General features: G+C 50.2%; 1 protein-coding gene across 13 annotated transcripts in view; it reads left to right on the top strand.

The window, feature by feature from the left end:
* The window catches only part of LOC119963540 (electrogenic sodium bicarbonate cotransporter 1-like), a 296,890-nt gene that overhangs the window by 205,832 nt on the left and 66,107 nt on the right, over positions 1-24,951 (top strand). For all 13 annotated transcript variants that reach the window (XR_005460119.1, XR_005460120.1, XM_038792824.1 and 10 more), the window contains one exon: positions 21,877-21,959. Coding sequence is in view for 11 of the 13 variants with exons in the window: in XM_038792824.1 (XP_038648752.1) it covers positions 21,877-21,959 (83 nt within the window). In the remaining 2 variants the exon portion in view is untranslated. The remainder of the gene's footprint in view (positions 1-21,876; positions 21,960-24,951) is intronic.

Below are 24,951 nucleotides of genomic sequence, written 5' to 3'. Positions count from 1 at the left end.
AGCCTCCACAACCACCGGCCCCTCGACTCACCCCTCTGGTTAAACTCTCCGATCGGGAATCTAACCCATTCCCAGCAGCTTCCCCCACCAGAAATGAGGTCAGATCCATAACAATTCTGTCACGTGTTCAAATCACTCTCGCAACAGCTGGGGAATTTAAACTCAGTCAGTTAAATATATAGGTCACGGCCTGGATTCTCCGCCGGCCGGATTCTCCGTTTTGCCGGCAGCCCGGGGGTTTCCTGATGGCGTGGGGCTGCCCCACAACGGGAAATCCCATTGACCGGCTGGCATAACGGAGAATCCCGCCGGCGGGTCAGGGCAGAAATGTGGCACAGCGAGGCGGAGAATCCAGCCCCCCCCCCTCCCTGTGTCTGCGTGGGTCTCACCCCCACAACCCAAATATCTGCTGGGTAGGTGAACTGGCCATGCTAAATTGCCCCTTGGGAAAATTGGGGAAAAAAATGTAATACATAGGCAATAATTAATAATGTCGCTATCATATTGTCGCTAATGAAATGAAATGAAATGAAAATGGCTTATTGCCACCCCATTCCTTTAGCTAGAAATGCCAACATTCCATTTGCGTCTGTTATTACCTGCTGTAACTGCATGCTTGTTTTCTACGACACACGAACAAGGACTCCCAGATCCCTCTGCAATGGAACACCCCAAAGTCTTCTCCATTTAGATAATACGTTTTTAAAAATAAATTTACAGTACCCAATTCTTTTTTTTTTTAATTAAGGGGCAATTTAGCGTGGCCAACCCACCTACCCTGCACATCTTTTTGGGTTTAGGGGGCGAGACCCACGCAAACACGGGGAGAATGTGTGAACTCAACATGGACAGTGACTCGAGGGCCGGGGGCGAACCCGGGTCCTCGGCGCTGTGAGGCAGCAGTGCTAACCACTGCGCCGCCCCCATTTCGATAATAAATTACCAACACGGGCGAGAATAAATACTTGCTGAGTTGTCATTTGGCCACTTTGTCGCAATGTGAGGCTTCTGGGTCTCTGCTCTCCTGCCACTCCATTCCACAGTCAAGCCTAGTCATGACAGCTGTCTACCTTTGAGAGTCACACTCCAGGATCATAGCTCCTGCCCCCAGGGAGCAGCCAACACCAAGATTTGTCTTTGGTCCAATTAGGACCTTTGCATATAAACATCATGTTGCACCATTGACACGGCGCTGGGCCAGGACCAGGAAGTGATCTGAGCATCAGGATCGCGACCTGCCCCAGGTGCAAATTCCAGCCCATGGGGTGGCTACAACACAAAAGGACCCACACTAACCAAAAAGGTAGCAGAAGAGCATACCCCTCAGCTGCATTGCAGAAGAGCATACCCCTCAGCTGCATTGCAGAAGAGCATGCCCCTCTGCTGCATTGCAGAAGAGCATGCCCCTCAGCTGCATTGCTACACATATTGCTGCCTTACTTGTGTCGCCAAAGTGTTAATAATAAAATGCTGCTGATGTTTAGTGGTCTGGTATGCACTAGTCACAGGCTAGATTAAACTGTGGACTCTTAACCCAGTGGACGAGGCAGCCACGGGGTGAGTCAGGTGCGGAATTCACACCCACACAATGATACTTATTGATTTTAAAAAAAAATATTATTATTTTATTAAATTCCCAATTAAGGGGCAATTTAGCGTGGCCAATCCACCTAGCCTGCACGTCTTTGGGTTGTGGGGGTGAAACCCACGCAGACACGGGGAGAATGTGCAGACTCCGCACTGAAAGTGACCCCGGGGGCGGGATTGAACCTGGGTCCTCGGCGCCGTGAGGCAGCAGGGCTAACCACCCCTACAGGGCTATGGGAGGAGGGCGGGTAGTGGGTGTGGTGAGTTGCATGTGTCGGAGCCAACAGGCCGAATGGTTCCAAATGGCAGCGATTCAAGGCAATGACCTACCACCACTGCCTCAAGGGCAATTAGGGATTGACACCCAGTGCTGACCTAGGCAGTGACATCCACATCTCACAGAATTTTTTAAATCTATAATTCCAGGCAGGATATGCAACCAACATCATCATAGAATCATAGAATTCACCGTGCAGAAGGAGGCCATTCGGCCCATCGTGTCTGCACCGGCCCTTGGAAAGAGCACCCTACTCAAGCCCACATCTCCACCCTATCCCAGTAACCCCACTTAACGGGCGCGATTCTCCGCTCCCCGTGCCAGGTGGGAGAATCGCTGGAGGGCCGAGTGACTCATTTCACGCTCCCCTGGCACCCCCCCGCGATTCTCCCACCCCCCACTGGGAAGAATCGCCGCTCGCCGTTTTTCACGGCGACCGGCGATTCTCCGACCCGGATGGGCCGAGCGGCCTGCCGTTCGCGACCGGTTCACGACGGCGGCAACCACACCTGGTCGCTGCCGTCTTGAACATGGGCGCCAAAGGCCCGTTTGAAGCTTGTGGGGGGCGGAGAGGGGAGTGAGCACCACGGCCGTGCTCGGGAGGGGACTGGCCCGCGATCGGTGCCCACCGATCGTCAGGCCGGCATCTCAAAGCGACGCACTCTTTCCCCTCCGCCGCCCCGCAAGATCAAGCCGCCACGTCTTGCGGGCAGCGGAGGGGAAGACGGCCACCGCGCATGCGCGGGTTTGAGTAGTCAGCCGTTGTGACGTCAGCCGCGCATGCGCGGTGGTGAATAAGGTGAGAGGAGCGGCCTCCGAGGCCGTCGTGAAACTCGGCCGAGTTCACGATGGCCTTCCCGATTTTTCCCGGGAGCGGAGAATTCCGCCCAACCTTTTTGGACACGAAGGGCAATTTAGCATGGCCAATCCACCTAACCCACTTTGGACAACATTGTGCCCAATTTCCTGATCGACGTTAAATTGACCCCATTGACAACATTTACAATCAGCCGGCCCCGACTCCCATGGGTTGACCAGTCACAACGTTAGGCGGACGTTTCACTCTGTATAACCTTCAGCCCTCGCTAGATGAAAAAGCCTGGGTTAGAAGTGGAAAACATACTAGAGATGTACTTTACCAAAACTCCTTTATCATCCCCGCTACATGAGGTTCGGTTTCGAAAAGTAACACCCCTTTAAATGAATATAGATAAAAGGAACCATCCGGAACGTTCTCTGCCCAAAGTAATCAAACTTGGCAGGCTGAAGGATCTTGCTGGAGTTCACCTCCGAACCTTTTGCATCGAGTGTGCATGATGTGACATCCTGAAAAGGGGTTAATTATTTCTTAACGCACCGCACCTTGAACCAAGTAGTTCAATGTCAAACGTTTCGTAGCAATGAAAGATAGGTATGTGGAAAGGAATGAAAATAATGGCAGAAATATGAAAAAAATCCTGATATTGATGCAAAGCAAATATTCCCTCCACGAACTAATCTCAATGGCTGGAGAGTGCTTTCTGCTAAACCTCCTCTGCCCCTCTCTAAGGTCTTTACATCTTCGCCGAAGTCTGGTGCCCAGAGTCGTCTGCAATATTTCAGCTGAGGCTGAATCAGTGATTTATAAATCTCAGGAGGGGGAAGATTCTCTGATCCTTGAGGTGTGTTTTCTGGTGTCCATTGGGCCCGCCGTTGTCTCTGGCGTTTTACGAGTGTGGATCCGCCCGTACCACCACCGGGACCCCACCATGGAGGGCAGCACGACGGCGCAGTGGCTAGCACTGCTGTCTCACGGCGCTGAGGTCCCAGGTTCGATCCCGGCCCTGGGTCACTGTCCGTGTGGAGTTTACACATTCTCCCCGTGTCTGCGTGGGTCTCACCCCCACAACCCAAAGATGTGCAGGGTGGGTGGATTGGCCACGCTAAATTGCCCCTTAATTGGAAAAAAATGAATTGGGTACTCTAAATTTTTTTTTAAAGTCCTGTGCTATCAATCAATCAAATGCAGAACCCTTGGGTCTCCGCCCCGATATCAGGCGAAAGGCGTGTCGTGGAAAAAAATGGATAATTGCAATTGCGGCAAGCATCAGCAAGGACCTGAATAGTTTAACAAGCCGATACCACTGGATGTAAGTGAGTGCTTATCCCCTGTCACATCACAATATTACGAATGACAACTGTAGCAGTAACAATTGACAAAAAGTATAGATGTAAATACACTGGGCGCGATCTTCCGGCCACGCTGCGTTGGAAAAGCAGCTCGCCGCGATGCGGTGTGGCCGATAAAAGCCAGCAGACCCCGTTCCTGGGATCTACCCGGCTCGCAAAGTCTCTCAAGATCAAACTCGCGAGACGTTGTGATGTAAATCGCGCCCATCGTGGGCGGAATCACTTTTTGGCAAATAGGCATGTTAGAGAGTGACAGCCAGTCTCACTCTAATGTGCAGATTCCTGAGGCTTTGGGATTCATCCTCATCGCCTCGGAAACCTCAGGCAAGCCCCACAAACAGGGACCGGGTGGGATGACACTTCTGGCAAATTCCCAGAGGATCGGAGGCCCCCAGCAGTGGTGACCTGGCAACGCTGGTGTCACCTGGGTACCCTGGCAGTGCCAAGCCTGGCAGGGCCAAAATACCCCGGTGGCTCTGGCAGTGGGAATGCAGGGTGCCAAGGCACTGAAGAGGTGCCAAGCAGGCATTTTTTGTGCATGATTGGGTTGGGGGTTCCATGCGTGGGTTTTGGGGGCAGGTGCCAGCAACCGTCCCATAGTATGTTCGGGCTGGGGGGGGGGGGGGGGGGGGGGGGGAGGTATTACTTTGGGGGGCTCGGAAATTGGGGCCCAACTTAAAATGGCTTCGCGATCTCTCACTGCACTGGGCAGTTCCAGCAAGCAGAGCTCCCCCTCTGTACAAAATGGGCAATGTCTGACCTCGACCACCCGTTCCCCACTGAAGCCTCTTCTGCAACAACGAGTTGCGTTGAATAGCAATGTGTTCCTCAGCACTGCGAGCGCCGGCAAACAGGCGGCTAAACACGCTCGCTCGGGGACTTTGTTCCCGTCTAGTTGAATCGACTCCACTGTTTGAAAGGAGCAGATTCACCAGTAACATCCAAAAGGGAATTCGATAAATACTTGAAAAACCCAGACTTGAAAAACAAGCCAACTTCTGAAGAGGTTTGATGGGGTTGCCACTGGGGAAATTGTTTCCGTTGGTCGGAGAATCGAAAACACGGGGCCCAGCCCCAGGATAAGGAGCCGATCATTTAGGACTGAGATGAGGAGAAATTCCGTCACTCAAAGAGTTGGGAATCTTTGGAATTCTCCAGCCCAGAGGGCTGTGGACACTCCGGGCGCGATTCTCCCATATGGGGAGAAATCGTAAGGCTGGCGTCAAATCCGGGCGGGTTTGACGCCAGCCCCCCCCTTCCCGACCGGGAACCGATTCTGGTCCCCGGTCGGGGCTAGCATGCCGACGCCGTAAACTCCGGCATCGCGGGCTTAACGAATTTTGTTAAGCCCGCTTGCCAGAGTTAGCGCCGGCTGACACGTCATATGACGTCAGCCGCGCATGCGCGGATTGGAAGACTCCAACCCGCACATACGCGGATGACGTCATCGCGCATTTGCGCGAAACCCGCGCATGCGCGGGCCGGGATGCCCCTCATCCGGGATGCAGTATCCATTCGCGGGGCGGCGGAGGGACAAAGAGTGCGCGGGCATCGGGCCCACTGCCCGATCGGTGGGCACTGATCGCGGGCCCATGGCACCCTTGGCACGGCCGTGGTACTGCCATGCCAATCGGTGCCATGGTTTTAAAGATCGAGAGTTTACGGCTGTTTTTACGAACGGCCAGACCAGGTGTGTTTGCCGTTCGTAAAAACAGCCGTAAAGGGCTGGGAACTCGGCCCATCGATCAGCTGAGAATCGCTGCCGGCCGTAAATAAACGGCGGCAGCGATTCGTATCGGGAGTCGGGCGTGGGTGGGGGGGGGGGGGGGGAGAATAGCGGGAGGGCGTCGGAACAGCGTGGCCGTAAAATTTTACAAGCCACGCTATTCTCCGCACCGTCGGGAGTGCGGAGAATCGCGCCCTCCATCTTTCTGGCTGTACCTGCAGCGGTTCAAGCAGGCAGCTCGCCATCACCTTCTCCAGGAAATTAGGGATGGACAATAAGTGCCAGTGACACCCACATCCCATGAATTAAAAACATATAAGGCTGGGATAGACTTGTTTTGGTCTCTCAGGGAATGAAGGGGTTTGGGGGCCTTGTGGGAAATGGTGTTGAAGCCCAAGATTAGCGATGATCGTATTAAAGACCAAACACACTCAATGGGCCGAATGGTCTACTCCCGCTTCTATTTCTTACTTTCTTCTGTCTTTAAGGATTAAATTAAAAGGGGAAATTTGCAGGGCTCTGAGGAACGAGTTGGGAAAATGGGACTAATTGGATAGCGGTCCCAAAGAGCCAAGAGAGGGCTGAACTATCCCTTCCTGTGCTGTTAGACACTGGTTACCGGCTTGATGCCTGTACAAGTGGCAGTTTGATCCTGAGAGCATTGTTAGGAGCAGTGAATCGTGTGTCAGAGCACAGAGAACAGTGTGTACAGCAACGGGGACAGAAAGTAATGGGAGGAGGTGCATCTGAAACAATTGCAAATGTGCCTTTCACACCTTGCTGTTGATTGTAAATTTGTTTACACCGCACTGATGGGGTGTAGATTAATTTATTCTTAATCTAGGATAAAAGTTCGGTTCAAGATGGTGTGCCGAAGGGCCTGTTCTGTGCTGTATTTTCTATGAGTCCCCGCAATGTCTCCGTTAACCCATGTGCTGAGTTGAAAAGGCATGTAGGCTGCGGAGCACTTTCAGACACTTTGCACATTCCTGAATTGGAATAAAACCTGCAAACGGTGGAGATTCACAGCAGCTAGTTGAATCAAGCCAGCGTTTCAGAGGCAGATCTGCTTTTTAAGGGGAGCTTGCTCCACACTCCAAGACCTAATAATAATAATCGGTTATTGTCACAAGTAGGCTTCGATAAAGTTACTGTGAAAAGCCCCTAGTCGCTACATTCCGGCGCCTGTCCGGGGAGGCTGGTACGGGAATTGAACCCGCACTGCTGGCCTTGGTCTGCATTACAAGCGAGCTATTTAGCCCACTGTGCTAAACCAACCCCAGTTATTCCGGAGACTCGGATGTGTGCGTCCAGATTTCTCGTCATAGATCCCTAATTCCGCCATTTCTTATATTCCCGAAGACAATCACCCTCATCATCTCTTTCAGGCCCGAGAAAAATTTATATATTTCACTTTCTTTAAAAGATACAAAGCTTGAAGAATGTGGTATCTCGGGTTAGGGCCTCAGGGAAGCTGAAAGAGCACCAGGAAGAGTTGAATGTTCATTCTTTTCTCTGAAAAGATATTTTAGTTTGCGTGCGGTGAGTGTTGTCAACACTAAGGGGTGTGCTGGTAAACTGGCTGAACCCTGTCAGTAATTCAACTCAGTAAGAAGTTTTACAACACCAGGTTAAAGTCCAACAGGTTTGTTTCAAACACGAGCTTTCGGAGCACTGCTCCTTCCTCAGGTGAATGAAGAGGTAGGTTCCAGAAACATATATATAGACAAAGTCAAAGATGCACGACAATACTTTGAATGTGAGCATTTGCAGGTAATTAAATCTTTACAGAGCCAGAGATAGGGGTAATCCCAGGTTAAAGAGGTGTGAATGGTCTCAAACCAGGACAGTTGGTAGGATTTTGCAAGCCCAGGCCAGATGGTGGGGGATGGATGTAATGCGACATGAATCCCAGGTCCCGGTTGAGGCCGTACTCATGTGTGCCGAACTTGGCTATACGTTTCTGCTCGGCGATTCTGCGTTGTCGCGTGTCCTGAAGGCTGCCTTGGAGAACGCTTACCCGGAGATCAGAGGCTGAATGCCCTTGACTGCTGAAGTGTTCCCCGACTGGAAGGGAACATTCCTGCCTGGTGATTGCCGCGTGTTGCCCGTTCATTCGATGTCGCAGCGTCTGCATGGTCTCGCCAATGTACCACGCTTCGGGACATCCTTTCCTGCAGCGTATGAGGTAGACTACATTGGCCGAGTCACACGAGTATGTGCCGCGTACCTGGTGGGTGGTGTTCTCACGTGTAATGGTGGTATCCGAGTCGATGATCTGGCCCGTCTTGCAGAGATTGCCCTGGCAGGGTTGTGTGGTGTCGTGGTTGCTGTTCTGAAGGCTGGGTAATTTGCTGCAAGCAATGGTTTGTTTGAGGTTGCGCGGTTGTTTGAAGGCAAGTAGTGGGGGTGTGGGGATGATCTTGGCAAGATGTTCGTCTTCGTCGATGATGTGTTGAAGGCTGCGAAGAAGATGTCGTAGTTTCTCCGCTCTGGGAAAGTACTGGACGACGAAGGGTGCTCTGTCAGTGGTGTCCCGTGTTGTCTTCTGAGGAGGTCGGTGCGGTTTTTTGCTGTGGTGGGTTGGAGCTGTCGATCGATGAGTCGAGCGCCATATCCCAGGCGGGATTCTCCGAACCCTGGGCCGGGCCGGAGACTCCCCACGACTGGGCCATGCTGTCCCTACGCCGGCATGTGCGGAGAATCGGCGCCACTGGCACCGGCATGCTTGGCACGGCGCCGGTCCAGGCGATTCTCTGGCCCGGATGGGCCGAGCGGCCATTTAAAAAAACCGAGTCCCGCCGGCGGCGTTCTAACCGGCTCTGGGCCGGTGGGACCTCAGCGTTGGAGGGTCGGGTGGTGGCCTATGGGGGGGGAGGGGGGTCCGACCCCGGGGGGGGGGTCCTGCGAGGTGGCCTGGCCCGCGATCGGGGCCCACCGATCAGCGGGCCGGCCTCTCTGGCTGGGGGCGTCCTTTCCTGCGCTCCGGCCCCTGCCGCTATGTTGCGCGGGGCCGGCGCGTTGAAGGAGGCCACTGCGCATGTGCGCGTTGGCGCTGGTGCAACTACTCATGCGCAGATCCCGCAGCGCACAGTACACGCCGGGATCGGCAGCTGGAGCGGCGCGAACCTCTTCAGCGCCGTGCTGGCCCCCTATCGGGGCCAGAATTAGTTCTGGCAGCCGCTGTCGTAAAATGCGACACTCTGCCGCGGGGTTAAAGAATGCCCCCCCCCCCCCCCCACCCCCTTCGTTCGTACGAGTAATTTGGCAGGAGTACACGAAGAGGCCTCAGGAACAAGGCTTTCCAAACCCAGTTCAATTTTATGCTCAAGTCTGTTATTCTCTGATTCGTCTGGAGTTCGGGGGTGCAACTCAACTAAGTGGGAACAAAGTCCCAATGTGAACGCGTTTAGCCGCGTGTTTCCGGGCGCTCGCTGCTATAAAACGCCACTCGCGTTAAATAAGGGGTCTCAGCAGGGAACGCGGGGCCGAGGCCGCACATCGCCCCGTTTTCTACGCCGAGGGGCTCCACTCACCGGAACCCCTCAGTATGGTGACCGATCTCCGATGCCTCCAAACCCCCTCCCAAGGCAGTCCCCTCCACACCCCCCCCATACACCCACACAGGGCACCCGTGGCCCAATGACAAAAATGACAGCTTAGCACCTTGACATCTGAGGGACCCCCACATTCCGTCTGGTCCCTGTTGTGGAGACCAGCACTGAATGGTGTTCACCCAAGGTGTCTGAGGGAAGGGGGATAGATCCCAATGCCTTGGGTACCTCAGGAACCTGCACATTAAAGTGAGACTATGCCTCGCTCCAATATGCCGATTTGCTAAAAAGTGACCCTGCCCCCAATGGGCGGGATTTACATTGCAGCAACCTGCTAAATCGCGTTGGATGTTGCAAGGACTGCAAGCCGGGTAGATCCTAGGAGTGGGATCCCCCGGTATCTATTGGCCACGCTGAGCCACTGCGAGCTGCTGTTTTCCGGACGCAGCATGGCCATTGGATCGAGCCCCAGCTTTCTCTTAGACTTTCTCTGATCTCACGTTACTGGCACGAATGGAGCTGCTTGCGCCAGCTCTGCTTCAACTCGTAGAAATTGTGGGTTCACAGCTCCTCTGTCCTTGATGCCAAATGTCAACCCATCAGCCTCAAGTAGAAGGCCCCATTGCGGGATGTCGATGAAGAACAAGGGAGGGTGACCCCCCTCTCTCCCCTCCCTCATGTTTTGGCCCAATATGTATCCCTCAACAACATAACTAAAAAAGCAGATGATCTGATGGCTATCACATTGCTGTTTGTGGGAGCTTGCTGTGCAGAAATTGGGAGGCACGGTTCCTAGATTACAACAGCGACTACACTTCACAGCACCCTTCAAAGCACTTTGAGACCATTTGAGATTGTGGAAGGCGATGTAGAAACGCAAGCCTTTCTCCCTTTTTAATTGCTGTGCTTTATCCGATAATGGGGTCACAGGGTGAGGGAACCTCGCTTCAGGCCCAGAGAGTAAACACAGGACAAACTAGAGAATAACAGACTTAAGCATAAAGTTGAAGTGGGTTATTGCTGAGGCCTGAAGATGAGCTCCTGCTAAATAGCTGACTAATTACCTAAATATATTCGGTCAGTTCACCAACTTACCCCTTGGTGCTCTCAACACTCCCCAAACGCTAACAAAAATGTATTTTCAAACAGAGAAAACAATGAAAATTCGACACTTTGCTCTTTGAGCTTCAATGAGGTTAGAACCCAAGAAACTTCACTCTTCAAGATAGATCTGCACACAAGTGAAATCTATCAATTCACCAAGATAGCCCTGGCTCAAATGGTAGTACACTTGCCTCTCCTTAATGTTGGCAAATTACAAAACGCATCAGTAAATGTTATTAATGTTGACTGAAAAGTGAAAGAAGTGTTACAACCCGAGAGAACAACGCCTGCCATGTAATCTCAGTGGTTTCTGGACAACAACCTTTCTGATGGTGGGTGAACTGGGCTCAGTGTATTTGTACCACATGTCCCAGTGCGACCCCTGTGACTGTATTGACCTCGGTGACCTTGACAAGAGTCGACACACAAGCTGGTTTGTGCTCTTGCTTCCTTACCCATGGGCTGATCTCAAAGTTACAAAGTAATTACAGTACAAGAAACTCACCATTAGGCCCCAATGCTCAATGCCAGACCCAACGCTCCACACGAACCTGGTCCCATCTCCACCTCCTGTTGCTCCTCTCTCCCTCGTGTGTTTACCGAGCTTCCCCCTGAAATGTCTCCACACTATTCACATCAACCAGTCCCTGTGGGAGCAAGGTCCACATTCTCACCACTCGCTGGGTAAAGAGCTTTTTTCTGAATTCCCAGTGGATTAATTAGCGATTATTTGATATATATAGATATATATATAGATACATAGCTTATATCTCGGGAATCTGCACATTAAAGTGAGACTAGGCTGTCTCACTCTAATATGCAGATTTCCAAACAGTGACCATGCCCACAATAAGTGGGCTTTACATCGCAACGTCTGCGAGATTGCACTAGATTCCGTGAGGTGTTGCAAGCTGGTTAGATCCTGGGAGTGAGGTCCACTGGCTTTTGTTGGCCACGCTGCGCCGCGTGAGCGGTTTTTCGGGCGCAGTGTGCCCATTGGATCACGTCCATAGACTCACAGTTCTGATATCTTTCTACATCGATACATAGATACATAGAATTTACAGTGCAGAAGGAGGCCATTCGGCCCATCGAGTCTGCACCGGCCATTACAAAGAGCACCTTATTCAAGCCCACATATCTACCCTGTAACCCAGTAACCCCACTTAACCTTTTTTGGACACCAAGAGCAATTTAGCATGGCCAATCCACCTAACCCGCACATCTTTGGACTGTGGGAGGAAACCGGAGCACCCGGAGGAAACCCGAGCAGACACAGGGAGGACGTGCAGACTCCGCACAGACAGTGACCCAAGCCGGGAATCGAACCTGGGACCCAGGAGCTGTGAAGCAACTGTGCTAACCACAATGCTACCTTGCTGCCCATGAATCTAGTAAATCGTTTTTTTGCAATTTCTCCAGTTTCCCTTTATCCTTTTTATAACACGGAGACCTCTAAGTTAGCTATGGTCCAATCAAGGTTCCATAAGTTTAATACAGCTGGGGCGGCAAGGTGGTGCAGTGGTTAGCACTGCTGCCTCACGATGCCAAAGACCCGGGTTCGATCTTGGTCCCGAGTCACTGTCCGTGTGGAGTTTGCACATTCTCCCCGTGTCTGCGTGGATTTCATCATTTCATCCCCACAACCCAAAGATGTGCAGGGTAGGTGGATTGGCCACGCTAAATTGCTCCTCAATTGGAAAAAAAAAGAATTGGGCACTTTAAATTTATTTTTAAAAGTTTAACACAGCTGGAGCTCAACTAACCTGCTACAAAACATGAAGAAATCTTTTCTTACCCCCTAGAAACTTAAACTACACTTTAAAAATATTTCCTAATGTTTCCAGAATACTCTGTTCACCCTAAGTATGTGAAAGGTATAAAAATGCAATTTTCTCATTTGCTGAACATATATCTAACTATAAGTGTTTAATGTTGCTGTTTGGTGACCAGAAATCTGCTGAAATTTTTAATCTTACAGCATAAATTCTTATTTAAACAAATGCATGTTTGGATGAGATGCAGAATCATCAGAATGGTACTTGAGCGAAAAGGGTTAAACTATGGTGACAGGTTGCACAGACAAGGTTTGATTTCCTCAACTGTTGAAGTGTTACAACCCAAGAGAACATCACTCAGGCCGGTCAGGGTGATGTCAGGAAGCACTGGGCGAAATTCTCCGACCCCCACGACGGGTCGGAGAATAGCGGGAGGGCCTTCCCGACAATTTTCCCGCCCTCCCGCTATTCTCCCCCACCCCCCGCCCAACTCCCGACCCGAATCGCTGCCGCCGTTTTATTACGGCCGGCAGCAATTCACAGCTGTTCGATGGGCCGAAGTCCCAGCCCTTTACGCCGTTTTTACGAACGGCAAACACACCTGGTCTGGCCGTTCGTAAAAAACGGCGTCACAAACTCGCTTTTTATAACCATGGCACCGATTGGCACGGCAGTACCACGGCCGTGCCAAGGGTGCCATGGGCCCGCGATCGGTGCCCACCGATCACGGGCAGCGGGCCCGATGCCCGCGCACTCTTTCTCCTTCCGCCGCCCAGCAGTATCCATTCGCGGGGCGGCTGAGGGGCAACCCGGCCCGCGCATGCGCGGGTTTCGCACAAATACGCGATGACGTCATCCGCGCATGCGCGGGTTGGAGTCTTCCAATCTGCGCATGCGCGGCTGACGTCATATGACGCGTCAGCCGGCGCTAACTCCGGCAAGCGGGCTTAACGATATTCGTTAAGCCCGTCATGCCGGTGCCTACGGCGTCGGGCTGCTAGCCCCGACCGGGGACCAGAATCGGTTCCCGGTCGGGAAGGGGCGCGCTGGCGTCAAACCCGCCCGGGTTTGACGCCAGCTTTACGATTTCTCCCATTTTGGGAGAATCGCGCCCACTGTGTCACACAAGGGGGGGTGAAAATCTGGAACTCACTCCACCTCCCCAAAAACCCCGATGAAGCTGGGGGTCGGTCGTAAATTTCAAAACTGAGATTTAAAGGTCTCTGTTGGGGTTAGAGTATGAAGGATCAGCGCTGGTAAATGGAGTTACGTTTCTGGTCAGCCAAGGGGCTGAATGATCTCCCCTCGTTCCAATGTTCCTGGCAATAAAAATTAAAACCGCTGCTGTAAAATGTGAGTCAGGAAAGCTAAAAGCTGGGAAAATGCCCAGTTTATTAGTATGTGAGAAAACACTGGTCATTGACTGGCCAAGTGTTTGTCCTCTACTCGAATGCACTTTCACCAAATGTGTGTTTCAAACTTGTTCTCGATTTAGAGTAGGCTGAGCAGGTTCTGTTCTTGACCCTGAATGGTATGAAGTAATCGGCCACTCCTTAACCTTCAACGTAGAGTGCCACTGCAAACGGTTGGCTCAGATTCTTTTTAATCATTGACTTAATTATACGGGAATTATGTCCACTCCCCACAGTAAAGATAATTATGGGATGTGTCCATTATCAGTGAACCTCCCACGTTACATAACATGGTCAAGTTCCTGTCCCAAAGTGCAAGCAATTAATCCTTGAGCCCATTAGAACACCCTTCTTTCAGACACACAGGAGCCATTTCACATTAACTGACGGCACTTTAGTCTAACGTTGTGTTGCTGTGGGTCCCACAGACTGTTCTGTGCCTTTTTTCGTATCGAATCAATGGGATGTAAGTGTCGTTGTCAAGGCCAACGTTTGGTTCCCATCTATAATCGGTGTAGCAGCTTAAGGAATTGTCCCACCACTCTCCCAGGAGCAACAAGTGGAATGGGCAGGAAAATGCTGGTCTGAAGCCATGGTGACATCCCGGAAAACAATCTTTGAAAGTCAATGATTGGTTGAGGTGCTCTGAGGTAACATTTATGCAAGGCAGTGAAAGCCAGATATTGGCCATCCACAACATGAGAGTCTAATCAACACTCCTTCACATTGTATCGCATCATGGTCATTAAATGCCCATCAACATCCTGTGGGGTTACCATTGACCACAGAGTTAACTGGACCAGCCTTGTAAATATTCTGGCTCCAAGAACAGGTCCGAGGTTGAGAATTTTGCAGTGAGTGATTCACCTGCCTGTCCACCATCTACCAGGCACAAGTCAGGAGTGTGATGGAATACTCTCCACTTGCCTGGATGAGTGCAGCTCCAACATTCAAGAAGTTCAACACCATCCACGGCAAACAACGCCACTTGATTGGCACCCCATTCACCACCTTACACATTCACTCCCTCCCCCACCGACGCACAGTGGCAGAAGTTGTCTACAAATTAACTGCACAACTCGCAAAGGTTCTTTGAGCAGCACCTTCCAAACCTGTTCCCTTTGTAACACCACCACCTGGAGGTTCCCCTCCGAGCCACTCATCACCCTGACTTGGAAATATATCGGCCGTTCCTTCACTGTCACTGGGTCAAAATCCTGGAACTCCCTCCCTAGCAGCACGGTTGATATAGAATAGAATAGAATAGAACAGTACAGCACAGAACAGGCCCTTCGGCCCTCAAAGTTGTGCTTAGCAATGATCACCCCACTCAAACCCACATATCCACCCTATACCCGTAACCCAACAACCCCCCCTTAACCTTACTTTTTTTTAGGACACTATGGGCAATTTAGCATGGCCACCCTATGCTACACCACCTGGACTGCAGCGGTTCAAGAAGGCAAATGACTACCCCCTCTCCTATGGGCAATTAGGGATGGGCAATAAATGCTGCCATGCCCACATCTGATGAACGAATAGAAAACACTGCAGTTAGGACGGTGTGTGATTTGTAAGGGATCTTTGAGGGGGTGGTGTTTTTGTACGCCTGCTACCCTTGACTTTCTAGGATGTAGAGATGTGAAGCGGGATTCTCCAACCCCCCTCGACGGGTCAGAGAATCCCCGGGGGGGGGGGCGGCGCGAATCCTGTCCCGACGCCGGCTGCCGTATTCTCTGGCACCGTTTTTCGGGCGGGATTCACGCCACGCCGGTCGGGGGCCATGGTGGCCTGGCCCGTGATCGGGGCCCAGCGATCTGCGGGCGGGCCTGTGCCGTGGGGCACTCCTTCCTTCCGTGCCAGCCCCTGTCGGGTTCCGCCGTGGTCGGTGCGGAGAAGAGAACCCGCCGCGCATGCGTGAACTCGCGCAGTCCCTTCGGTGCTGGCTGGAGCGGCGCCAGCCCCTCCGCCGTCCACCTGGCCCCCCCGTCAAAGTGGAGGTAAGTGGAGAATTCCTCACCTTGGGGGCCCGTTGACATCGGTTTTCCCGTCAGCGTTGGGACTTAGTCCCCGGAAAGGAAAATCCCGGCCTGGACGTTTGGGAAATGTAGTCGAAATGAAGAGGCCGAATAAATAATAGTAGCGATATGTGATATATTAGCAATTCCTTCACTAAAGCAATCCGTTTATGGAGCAGAGTGGGTACTGGATGAGGGTAGGGAGGGGGTTACACAGCTGGGACTGAAACCACCTCCTTCAGCGCAGCATGTGTGAAAGCTCATCGCCAACAGGCCAAAGCTGGATGCAGTGACCTGAGGAATTCCCTTTGTAACATTATCTGTAATTTGTACTTTTGGAGGAAGCATTGTTTTACATTTGGCAATGCTGGTTCTGAGGGCTGTCAGCACTGAGGTATGCTGCCCTGTTTATATTTGTAATGATGTCCTGTGTACCTGTATTGTTTCTGCTTTCTGTGTCAATTTCTCTGTCTCAACATTGCAATACAGAGTGATTCAGCTTCCAACATGGCGTGTGTCGATATCTAGCGTAGAATGCTGCTCACCAAATACATAGGCATGTTGTCCAGCCACCCAGGCTCTCTGACTGAATTGTAACACGCCACCACCACCAACGCATAACAGGATTATACCCAGCACAAGGAGACCAAGAGCGACACAATTGGTCCCACTGTCCATACCCATTGATTGGTCTACAAATTTCTCTTTTTCAACTATTTATCCAATTCTCTTTGAAAGTTCCCATTGAATCTGCTTCTTGAATCTTCAGTTCCCACTGAATCAGGCAGCGCCATCCAGATCCTCTTTCCTCCTCTGGCTCTGGGGCCAGTTTCCTTAACTCTGTGTTGTTTCCTTTTATCCTCTTACCGCTGGAGACAGTTTCTCCCCACTGGCAATGCCGAAACATTTCATCATTGTGACGCCTCTATTAAATCGCCGTTAATCTTCTCTGCTCAGCGGAGAACAATCTTAGCTCCTCTCTCCGTCTTTCTGACTCATCCCGGGTACCGTTCGACTAAACGTCATCACCCTGTGAAGGGCTGAAATTCCTGGTTGTGCTTTTCCTGATGCAGAACCTTCCCAGCTGGGAGCGGGTGTCGCAAAACCCCCAACACACAATACCCACTTTCACATCGAACTCGCTGATAAACCACAGGCTAATTTCACACAGTTCCGGCCCAGTAGGTGTGCTGAGCACGAGCAGTCTGAATATTTACAGCACCGTGTAGTTTGCTGCCAAGCATCAATCTTACATCTTGTTTGAGGCGAGCGAGCAGCCATGAGGATCTGTGATGTGAGGATATGGGCTCCGGTAAGGAACATTCTCTCAATTGTGACAGGAAAAAAGTTTGCAGTTGACTGTCGCCCAAATGAAGCAACGACTTTCACATTGACATGGTGCCTTGAGTGGAGAAAAATGTTACAGGGCATTTCGAAGGGTTGTCGTTCGGAAATGGACACAGCCCAAAGTTACAGTTCCGTGATTAAATTGATGGATGGAGCGAGGACAAATGGTAAAATTTCACCTGCAACTGAGAGACGTGGGGCCCTTGCCAAGAGCCTTCCTGCAGCTTGACCGGTGATAATCCTGCAGACTGCTCTTACGTCCATTTACAGCACAGGCAAAGGCCATTCGGCCCAACTGATCCATGCCAGGTTTTGCGCTTGACGTGAGCCTCCTATCCTTTCATACCTCAAAATGCCCTTCCATTCCTTTGTGCCTCAGGTCACTGTCCAGCTTTCCCTTTCCTGTATCTATACCAGGGATGAGCAAACTTTTCCGTGCAAGGGCCACATTCAGAAATTCACAATTTTAGGGCAGCACGGTGGCCTAGTGGTTAGCACTGCAGCCTCACGGCGCTGAGGTCCCAGGTTCGATCCCGGCTCTGGGTTACTGTCCGTGTGGAGTTTGCACATTCTCCCCGTGTCTGCGTGGGTTTCGCCCCCACGACCCAAAAATGTGCAGAGTAGGTGGATTGGCCACGTTAAATTGCCCCTTAATTGGAAAAAAATAATTGGGTAATCTAAATTTAAAAAAAAAAAGAAATTCACAATTTTAAAGGGCCGCATTGTATATTAAGTAAAATAATTACTTCACCCGGTTATGATTCTGGGCGCCTCATATAGAACATAGAACAGTACAGCACAGAACAGGCCCTTCGGCCCTCGATGTCAACGTATCCACCCTATACCAGTAAGTAACCCAACAGCCCCCCCGATTAACCTTAAAAAACCCACCCCTGATCTATACTATCATCTCAGCCACTCCCTGTGCTAGCCACTCTCTGGATAGAGACGTTTCTCCTAAATTCCTCATTGGATTTATTCGTGACTCTCTCTTATTTGTGGCCCCTCATTCTGTGATTGTTCACAAGTGGGCGAGATTCTCCACCCTCTCCACAATGTGCTTCTCGGCGATGGGAGGTGACCTGCCATTGGCTGGTGGTGAGATCGTCTGGTCCCCTCGCTATCAATGGGATCTCCCATTGAATCCAACCCACACCACCTCGGCAGTAGATTCCACCAGCATGAGCAGATCTCGCCCATCTTCTTTACATCTATCCCATCAAGCACTTTCACAATTAAAAAAATAAATAAATTTAGAGTACCCAATTCTTTTTTCCAATTAAGGGGCAATTTAGCGTGGCCAATCCACCTACCCTGCACAGCTTTTGGGTTGTGGGGGTGACACTCGCGCAGACATGGGGAGAATGTGCAAACTCCACACGGACAGTTACCCGGGGCGGGGATTGAACCCGGGACCTCAGCGCCGTGAGGCAGCAATGCTAACCACTGCGCCACCATGCCGCCCCAACTCTTCTCTTTTCTAGAGAAAATATCTCCTGCCTGTTCAATCTTTCCTGCAGCAGCCATACATCAAGCACATCAGACCATTTGTGGTATCACAGAATCACTCAAAAATGTTACGGCACAGGAGAACATTCATACTGAAGTATAATCGTCAAAGTGGCATTTCAACCAGCACTCCCTCATCCTGCCAACACCACTGAGCACTTTGAGTTGTACCCTGAGCAACCTCACCTCAGAAAGAGACAGCTTCTTATTCTCAAATGCTCCAGTTTATACCAAAAGGAGAGATTTCAGGCTCCATCTGCAGAGATCAGTGAAACCTGGTGGACAATGCTAAGATTTAGATTTATTGTCACATGTACCAAGGTACAGTGAAAATTATTGTTCTACGTACAGTCCAGGCAGATTGTTCCATAGAACATACAGTGGAGAAGGAGGCCATTCGGCCTATCGAGTCTGCACCGACCCACTTAAGCCCTCACTTCCACCCTATGTCCGTAACTCAATAACCCCTCCTAACCTTTTTTTGTCACGAAGGGCAATTTATCGTGGCCAATCCATCTAACCTGCACGTCTTGTGGGCTGTGGGAGGAAACCGGAGCACCCGGAGGAAACCCACGCAGACACGGGGAGAACGTGCAGACTCCGCACAGACAGTGACCCAGCGGGGAATCGAACCTGGGACCCTGGCACTGTGAAGCCACTTATGCTACCGTGCTGCCCTAAATGCATGAAAAACCTGGGACGTACGATAGATACACAATGTAAATATAGAAAATATTGGGCGTGATCCAATGACATTGCTGCGCCCATAATATCTATAAAAGCTGGCAGACCCCGATCCCGGGATCTACCCACTCGCAACACATCGCAAGATACAACGTGATCCGATGGGGGGGGGGGGTGAGTGGGAGCAGCTGCAGCCGGCGTCATGTAAACCTGTCACACTGTAATTACACCTTCCCGCCAGCAGCAGCACTATCATTGCCAGGAGGGTGTAATTACAGTGTGACATGTTTATACAGGCAAATAGAAATCCGAAGGTTGGAATTTATAATGAAAATATAAAGAAAAGGAAATAATTGTATATAATCGAAACTAAATTGGGTCTTGGATGACTTATCACCTCCCTCTTTACTGCTTCATTCAAATACTGTATTGAGTCTGGATTTCCTTTTTGGATAGCCAGTGACTATTGCCCAGTATAATCTAACTCTAATAAGAAAGAAAGGCCTGAATTTTTGCAGCATCTTTCGTGAACTCAGAAATCACCAAAGTACTTTGCAGCCAATGAGGGCTGTTTGATATTTAGAAACGGTTGTATGATTGGAAACTTTGCAGATAACCTGTGCACTGCATAATACCTGATATGGCAATTTGATTTTGGTTACGGAAATAAATATTGGCTAGAAGACTGGTGAGAGGCCACTGCTTTTCTTTATCCGTAGAATTTCTTAGGTCCACCTGAGAGGGCAGATAAGACTTTTGTGGTGATATGCATCACTGTAAATACACAAGGGGTTAATGTAAATACACTATGACTAAGTAACCACTAGAGGGAGCACCAGAGACGTCATGACACACAGACATACAGCTAATGAATACATAGAATAGGACACGACCAATGGGCAGTCAAGACACCCAGAGGTGACACTACCACAAGGCGGCATTACACAACCCATATATAAGGACAGGGCACACATGCTCTGTCTCTTTCCACAGGCGACACTTAGAGAGTAGGACAGGGGCAGATCAGAAGCATCACACCCACCATGTGGCTTAGAGCAGACTGGTTAGTGAGACTGAGTAACTATAGCAAGATTAGCAGGAGAGTCAAACTCATCGAGAACTGTGCTCATGGTTCAATAAATCCCATTGAACTTACTTCAAAGTCTGGAGGATCTTTTGGTCAAAGCTGCATCGAGTTGCAGCCTGTGTTATCCCAGAGTACATAACACAACAACTTTGATATGGTGCCTCTTGAAAAATGTAACTTCAGGTTGTTTAAATGTTCCGTGAGACCTCACTCCATTCTGGCTGTGTATCTGAAAGCTGGGTGTCGGGGGTCAGATAGACAGCATTCCCAATATTAATGACCGTAAAATGATGCGACTTAGGTGTCTCCTTAGGCCACTCCTTGTGGCCTTTAAGGTAATGGTAGCATGGTGGTAACTATTAAACCAGATGCCTCCATTAATGCTCTGGAGACATAGCCAGAATTCTCGGGCTGTTGGCAGGTCCCACCACCAGCACATCCCAGCCCACGGGTTACCCAGGAGGTGTGGGGTGCTTTCAGTGGGAATGCCATTTGACAGCGGCAAGAGCAGAGCTTCCCGCCACCAGCAAATGCATACCACCTCCCGCCATCAAGGAACACGCAGCTAGGAGGCCGGAGAATGATGCCCACAGAAATTTAAATCCCACCACACTGCTGGTGGCATTAAAATGAATAAATCTGAAAGATAAGGTTAGCATCAATAACGGGGACCATGAAAGTACTGGATTGCTGTAAAAACCCATCTGGTTCATTATTCACTAATATTCTTCAGGGAAGGAAATCTGCCGTCCTTACCCGGTCTGGCCTACATGTGACTCCAGACCCACAGCAATGTGACAGACTCTTTTTTAACATAAATTTAGAGTATCCAATTATTTTGTTTTCCAATTAAGGAGCAATTTAGCGTGGCCTATCCACCTACCCTATGCATCTTTTAGGGTTGTGGGGTGAGACCCACGCAGACACGGGGAGAATGTGCAAACTCCACACGGACAGTGACCCAGGGCCGGGATCGAACCTGGGTCCTCGGTGCCATGAGGCAGCAGTGCTAACCACTGCCCCACCGTGCCGTCCTTAGAGCAACTTACTCTTAACTATAGCACAGTGGCTAGCACAGTTGCTTCACAGCTTCAGGGTCCCAGGCTCAATTCCTTGGGTCACTGTCTGTGCGGAGTCTGCATGTTTTCCCCGTGTGTGCGTGGGTTCCCTCCGGGTGCTCCGGTTTCCTCCCACAGTCCAAAGCTGTGCAGGTTAGGCGGGTTGGCCATTCTAAATTGCCCTCAGTGTCCAAAAAGGTTAAGTGGGGTTACTGGGCAGCAGGGATAGGATGGAGGCGTGGGCTTAAGTAGGGTGATCTTTCCAAGGGCTGATTCAGACTTGATGGGCCGAATGGCACTGTAAAGTCTATGATACTCTCTGAAATGGTCCAGAAAGCCACTCAGTCGTGTCAAACCGCGACAGAAATGTCAAATCTCATCGCCCAGGACTCTGAAAACCATATCCTCATGGTTTAAATCATGGTTCATCAAAAGGCAATCGTTTTTCTTTATGGTAAATCTGTTGCTGTTGTAATGCCAGAAGTATGTGCAGAATTTCTCAAGAGAATCTGGGAGAGGTGACATTCTTTGTTCTTGATGCCTGACCTTTTCATGCTATTTCACAGGTACTAATTCTAGTCTTCATTGGAATGATACTGACTCAGCGGATTCCATGGTCCCCTGGCTGGACAACAGCACGACTGTGATGGTAAGTGTTCATAATTTCTCACTCCGCACAGCACTCCTGAGCTCAGACATGTTTCTGAGCGCGTGACTGGGGCTGGGGTTCCATTGGGTGATCTGGGCAGTTCCATTTATTTACCGACACCTTGTTGCGTTCGATAAATCCACATGTAAATGCTGACAGAACCTGTGTTATTATTTCTCTTTGCCCTCCTGTAGCACACTCCTCAAAACCTGCCTCTTTGACTCAGTGTTTGGCCACCTGTCCCAATATCTCCTTAAGCATCTGGGTGTTAAATCTTGTTTGAAAATCGTTCCTGTGAGGTACCTTGGGATGTTTTCATAGAATCATTTAGCCCAGGAGACCATTTGGCCCACCATGCTTGTGGAAGCTCTTTGAAAGAGCAGCCCACTTATTCCGAATATTCTTCTCTGGCCCCATAGCCATGCAACATTTTTCTCTTCCATGTTTATCCAATTTCCTTTTGAAAGTTATTATTGAATCTGCTTCCACCACCTTTTCAGGCAATGCCTTCCAGATCACAGCAACTCGCTGCGTAACACAGAATTCTCCCCCTCGCTCCTCAGATTACTTCCTTCAATCTGCGGCACCTGGTGATGCAGCTTTCTATTTTCTCTTCATTTACTCAATCAAGACCCTTCATAATTGTGGACTGCTGCATTAAATCTTTTCTTCGCTTACCATCAAAGACATTTCATGAATGCAGAGCGGTGTTGGTTTTTTAAAATATGAATTTAGAGTTCTTATTTTTCCAATGAAGGGGCAATTTAGCGTGGCCAATCCACCTACCCTGCACACCTTTGGGTTGTGGGGGTGATACCCACGCAGACACGGGGAGAATGTGCAAACTCCGCACGGACAGTGACCCGGGGCCGGGATCGAACCCAGATCCTCGGCGCGGTGAGGCAGCAATGCTAACCACTGCGCCACCCGGCCGCCCACAAGGGGGGGTTGTTGCTAGATACAGGCAGAGCCATGTATGCTTGCTGAAAGCCGGTAAAATTGGCCAGGAATTTCCATTCCCGCCCCTGGCGCAAACTGTCGCCGGCGGGGACGGAAAACCTGGAGATGCAGCCGAAAGTCCATTGAATTTTGGCAGGCCGGGAAAATCCCACCCCACCCATTCTCCGTTTGTGCTGGAGGGAGCTGGTTTCATGGAGAAGTAAATGGTAGTTTGGACGAGATACAGGTTGGCTCCAAATAGATTTGGATTTGATCAAGTTAGCCTACAATCTGTGGATGGGAATTTAACCTTACATAGATACATAGAGGCATAGATACATAGAAGATAGGAGCAGGAGGAGGCCATTTGGCCCTTCGAGCCTGCTCCACCATTAATCCTGATCTTGGATGATCATCCAACTCAGTAGCCTAATTCTGCTTTCTCCCCATATGGGGAATTTCTAATGGAAATTTCCTGATCAGACTGTCTCTGCTAATCAGTCCTTGATTGATGTTTTGTAGCAATTCCATTTTAAGGTTTGCATCTTCTGATATATTTATGGGTTTTTGTAAATGACAGATGTGTGTTTTGCTCCAGATTGGTTCTGACAGTGTGGCTTCTTTTCTGTCCAACCTTGTTCACACCAGTTGGTTAGATTTCTAATTGTGCTCCCCTCACACTGCATGCCTTGAGCCGGTGTTGTCCTGGGTCGTGTTTCCGAACTCAAACTGGCATCAAACTCACTCGCCATCCCAACTGTGATTCACTTACCTCATCACAAGTGACCCCAACACGGGACGGTTACAGAGAGATAGAGGGAAAGAGACAGGAACGAGGGGATGTTCACTCCAGAGGAATCTCCACCAGTCAGTCCCATGGAGAAGTGGAAAGGCATTTGGAATAGGTCATTCTGCCCCCTCACTTTGAATAATGTGGGAAATTAAGGGCAGGACATTAAAGTAAGCGTTTTATCTGGACAGCCAAACTGGAACAGGAGGAGGCCATTCAGCCCCTTGAACTTGACCCATCATTCAGTTAGATCACAGCTGATCTATATATTAATTCCATTGACCCAATGTAACAGCCCAATAAAATCTATCCATCTCAATTTTCAAATGTTCAAACGCTCAACAACAGCTTTTTTTTGGAGGAGGAAGTTCAGGAACTCCGCTTCCCATTGTATGAAGAAATGCTTCCTGGCCTGATGAATTTTAAGGCTCTGCCCCCGTGTTCTGGATCCCCCCCCCCCCCCCCCCCCCCCTCACCAGAGGAAATAGTTTCTCTCAATCAAAACACAGGATGAGGGTGTTGCTGGCTAGACCTCATTGCCCTTGAACTGAGTTACCCGCTAGGCCGTTTCATCGGGTCGGGAGCCACATGCAGACCAGACCAGGTGAGGATGACAGATTTCCTTCCCTAAAGGTCATTAATGAACATGGGGCTTTATTTACAACCATCAACATTGGGTTCACGGTCATCTTTAAACTTTTAACTCCAGATTTTAAAAATTGAATTCAGATCGCACCATTGGCCGGGGTGGGATTCGAACCCAGGTCCCCAGAGCATTACCCTGGGTCTCTGGATTACTAGTCCAGTGACAATACCACTACTCCCCTTTTGGTCAGATTACATTTTTCCATTTGGTCACCCTTTAACCTTCTACATTTGAAGAAACTCAAGCTTAGTCTATCCTCAAGTAAACAATCCTCATAACTTAACCCTCTTATTCCTAGTACTTTAGCCACAAGATAAAAAATGTTCACAAGCCACACTAACCTCGAATTAAGATGGTTGGTGCCAGAGTGGGGTTTTCTGACAGCTGAACGGTTTCTTCAGAACAAAAGGAACAGGAATTTTCTTTAGTAACCTGCGTGAGGCAGCGGGGAGAACCATGTGACACTGCGGGCCTTGTTTTGCGAAGTCAAAGGTCAAACGGCTTACCAGCTTGTATGGATCCTGGCCTCTGCAGCTGACCAGGAGAATGAGAGAGACAGGCAGAATCTAACAGGCAGCACCAGGAGGGATAGGGATGGGGGCACCATTTTAAACTCT

Source organism: Scyliorhinus canicula, chromosome 3 (assembly GCF_902713615.1).
Source record: "Scyliorhinus canicula chromosome 3, sScyCan1.1, whole genome shotgun sequence".
NCBI classification, from domain to species: Eukaryota; Metazoa; Chordata; class Chondrichthyes; order Carcharhiniformes; family Scyliorhinidae; genus Scyliorhinus; species Scyliorhinus canicula.
The sequence above is the reverse complement of the archived record's forward strand: the minus strand, read 5'-3'. Positions and strand labels throughout refer to the sequence as shown.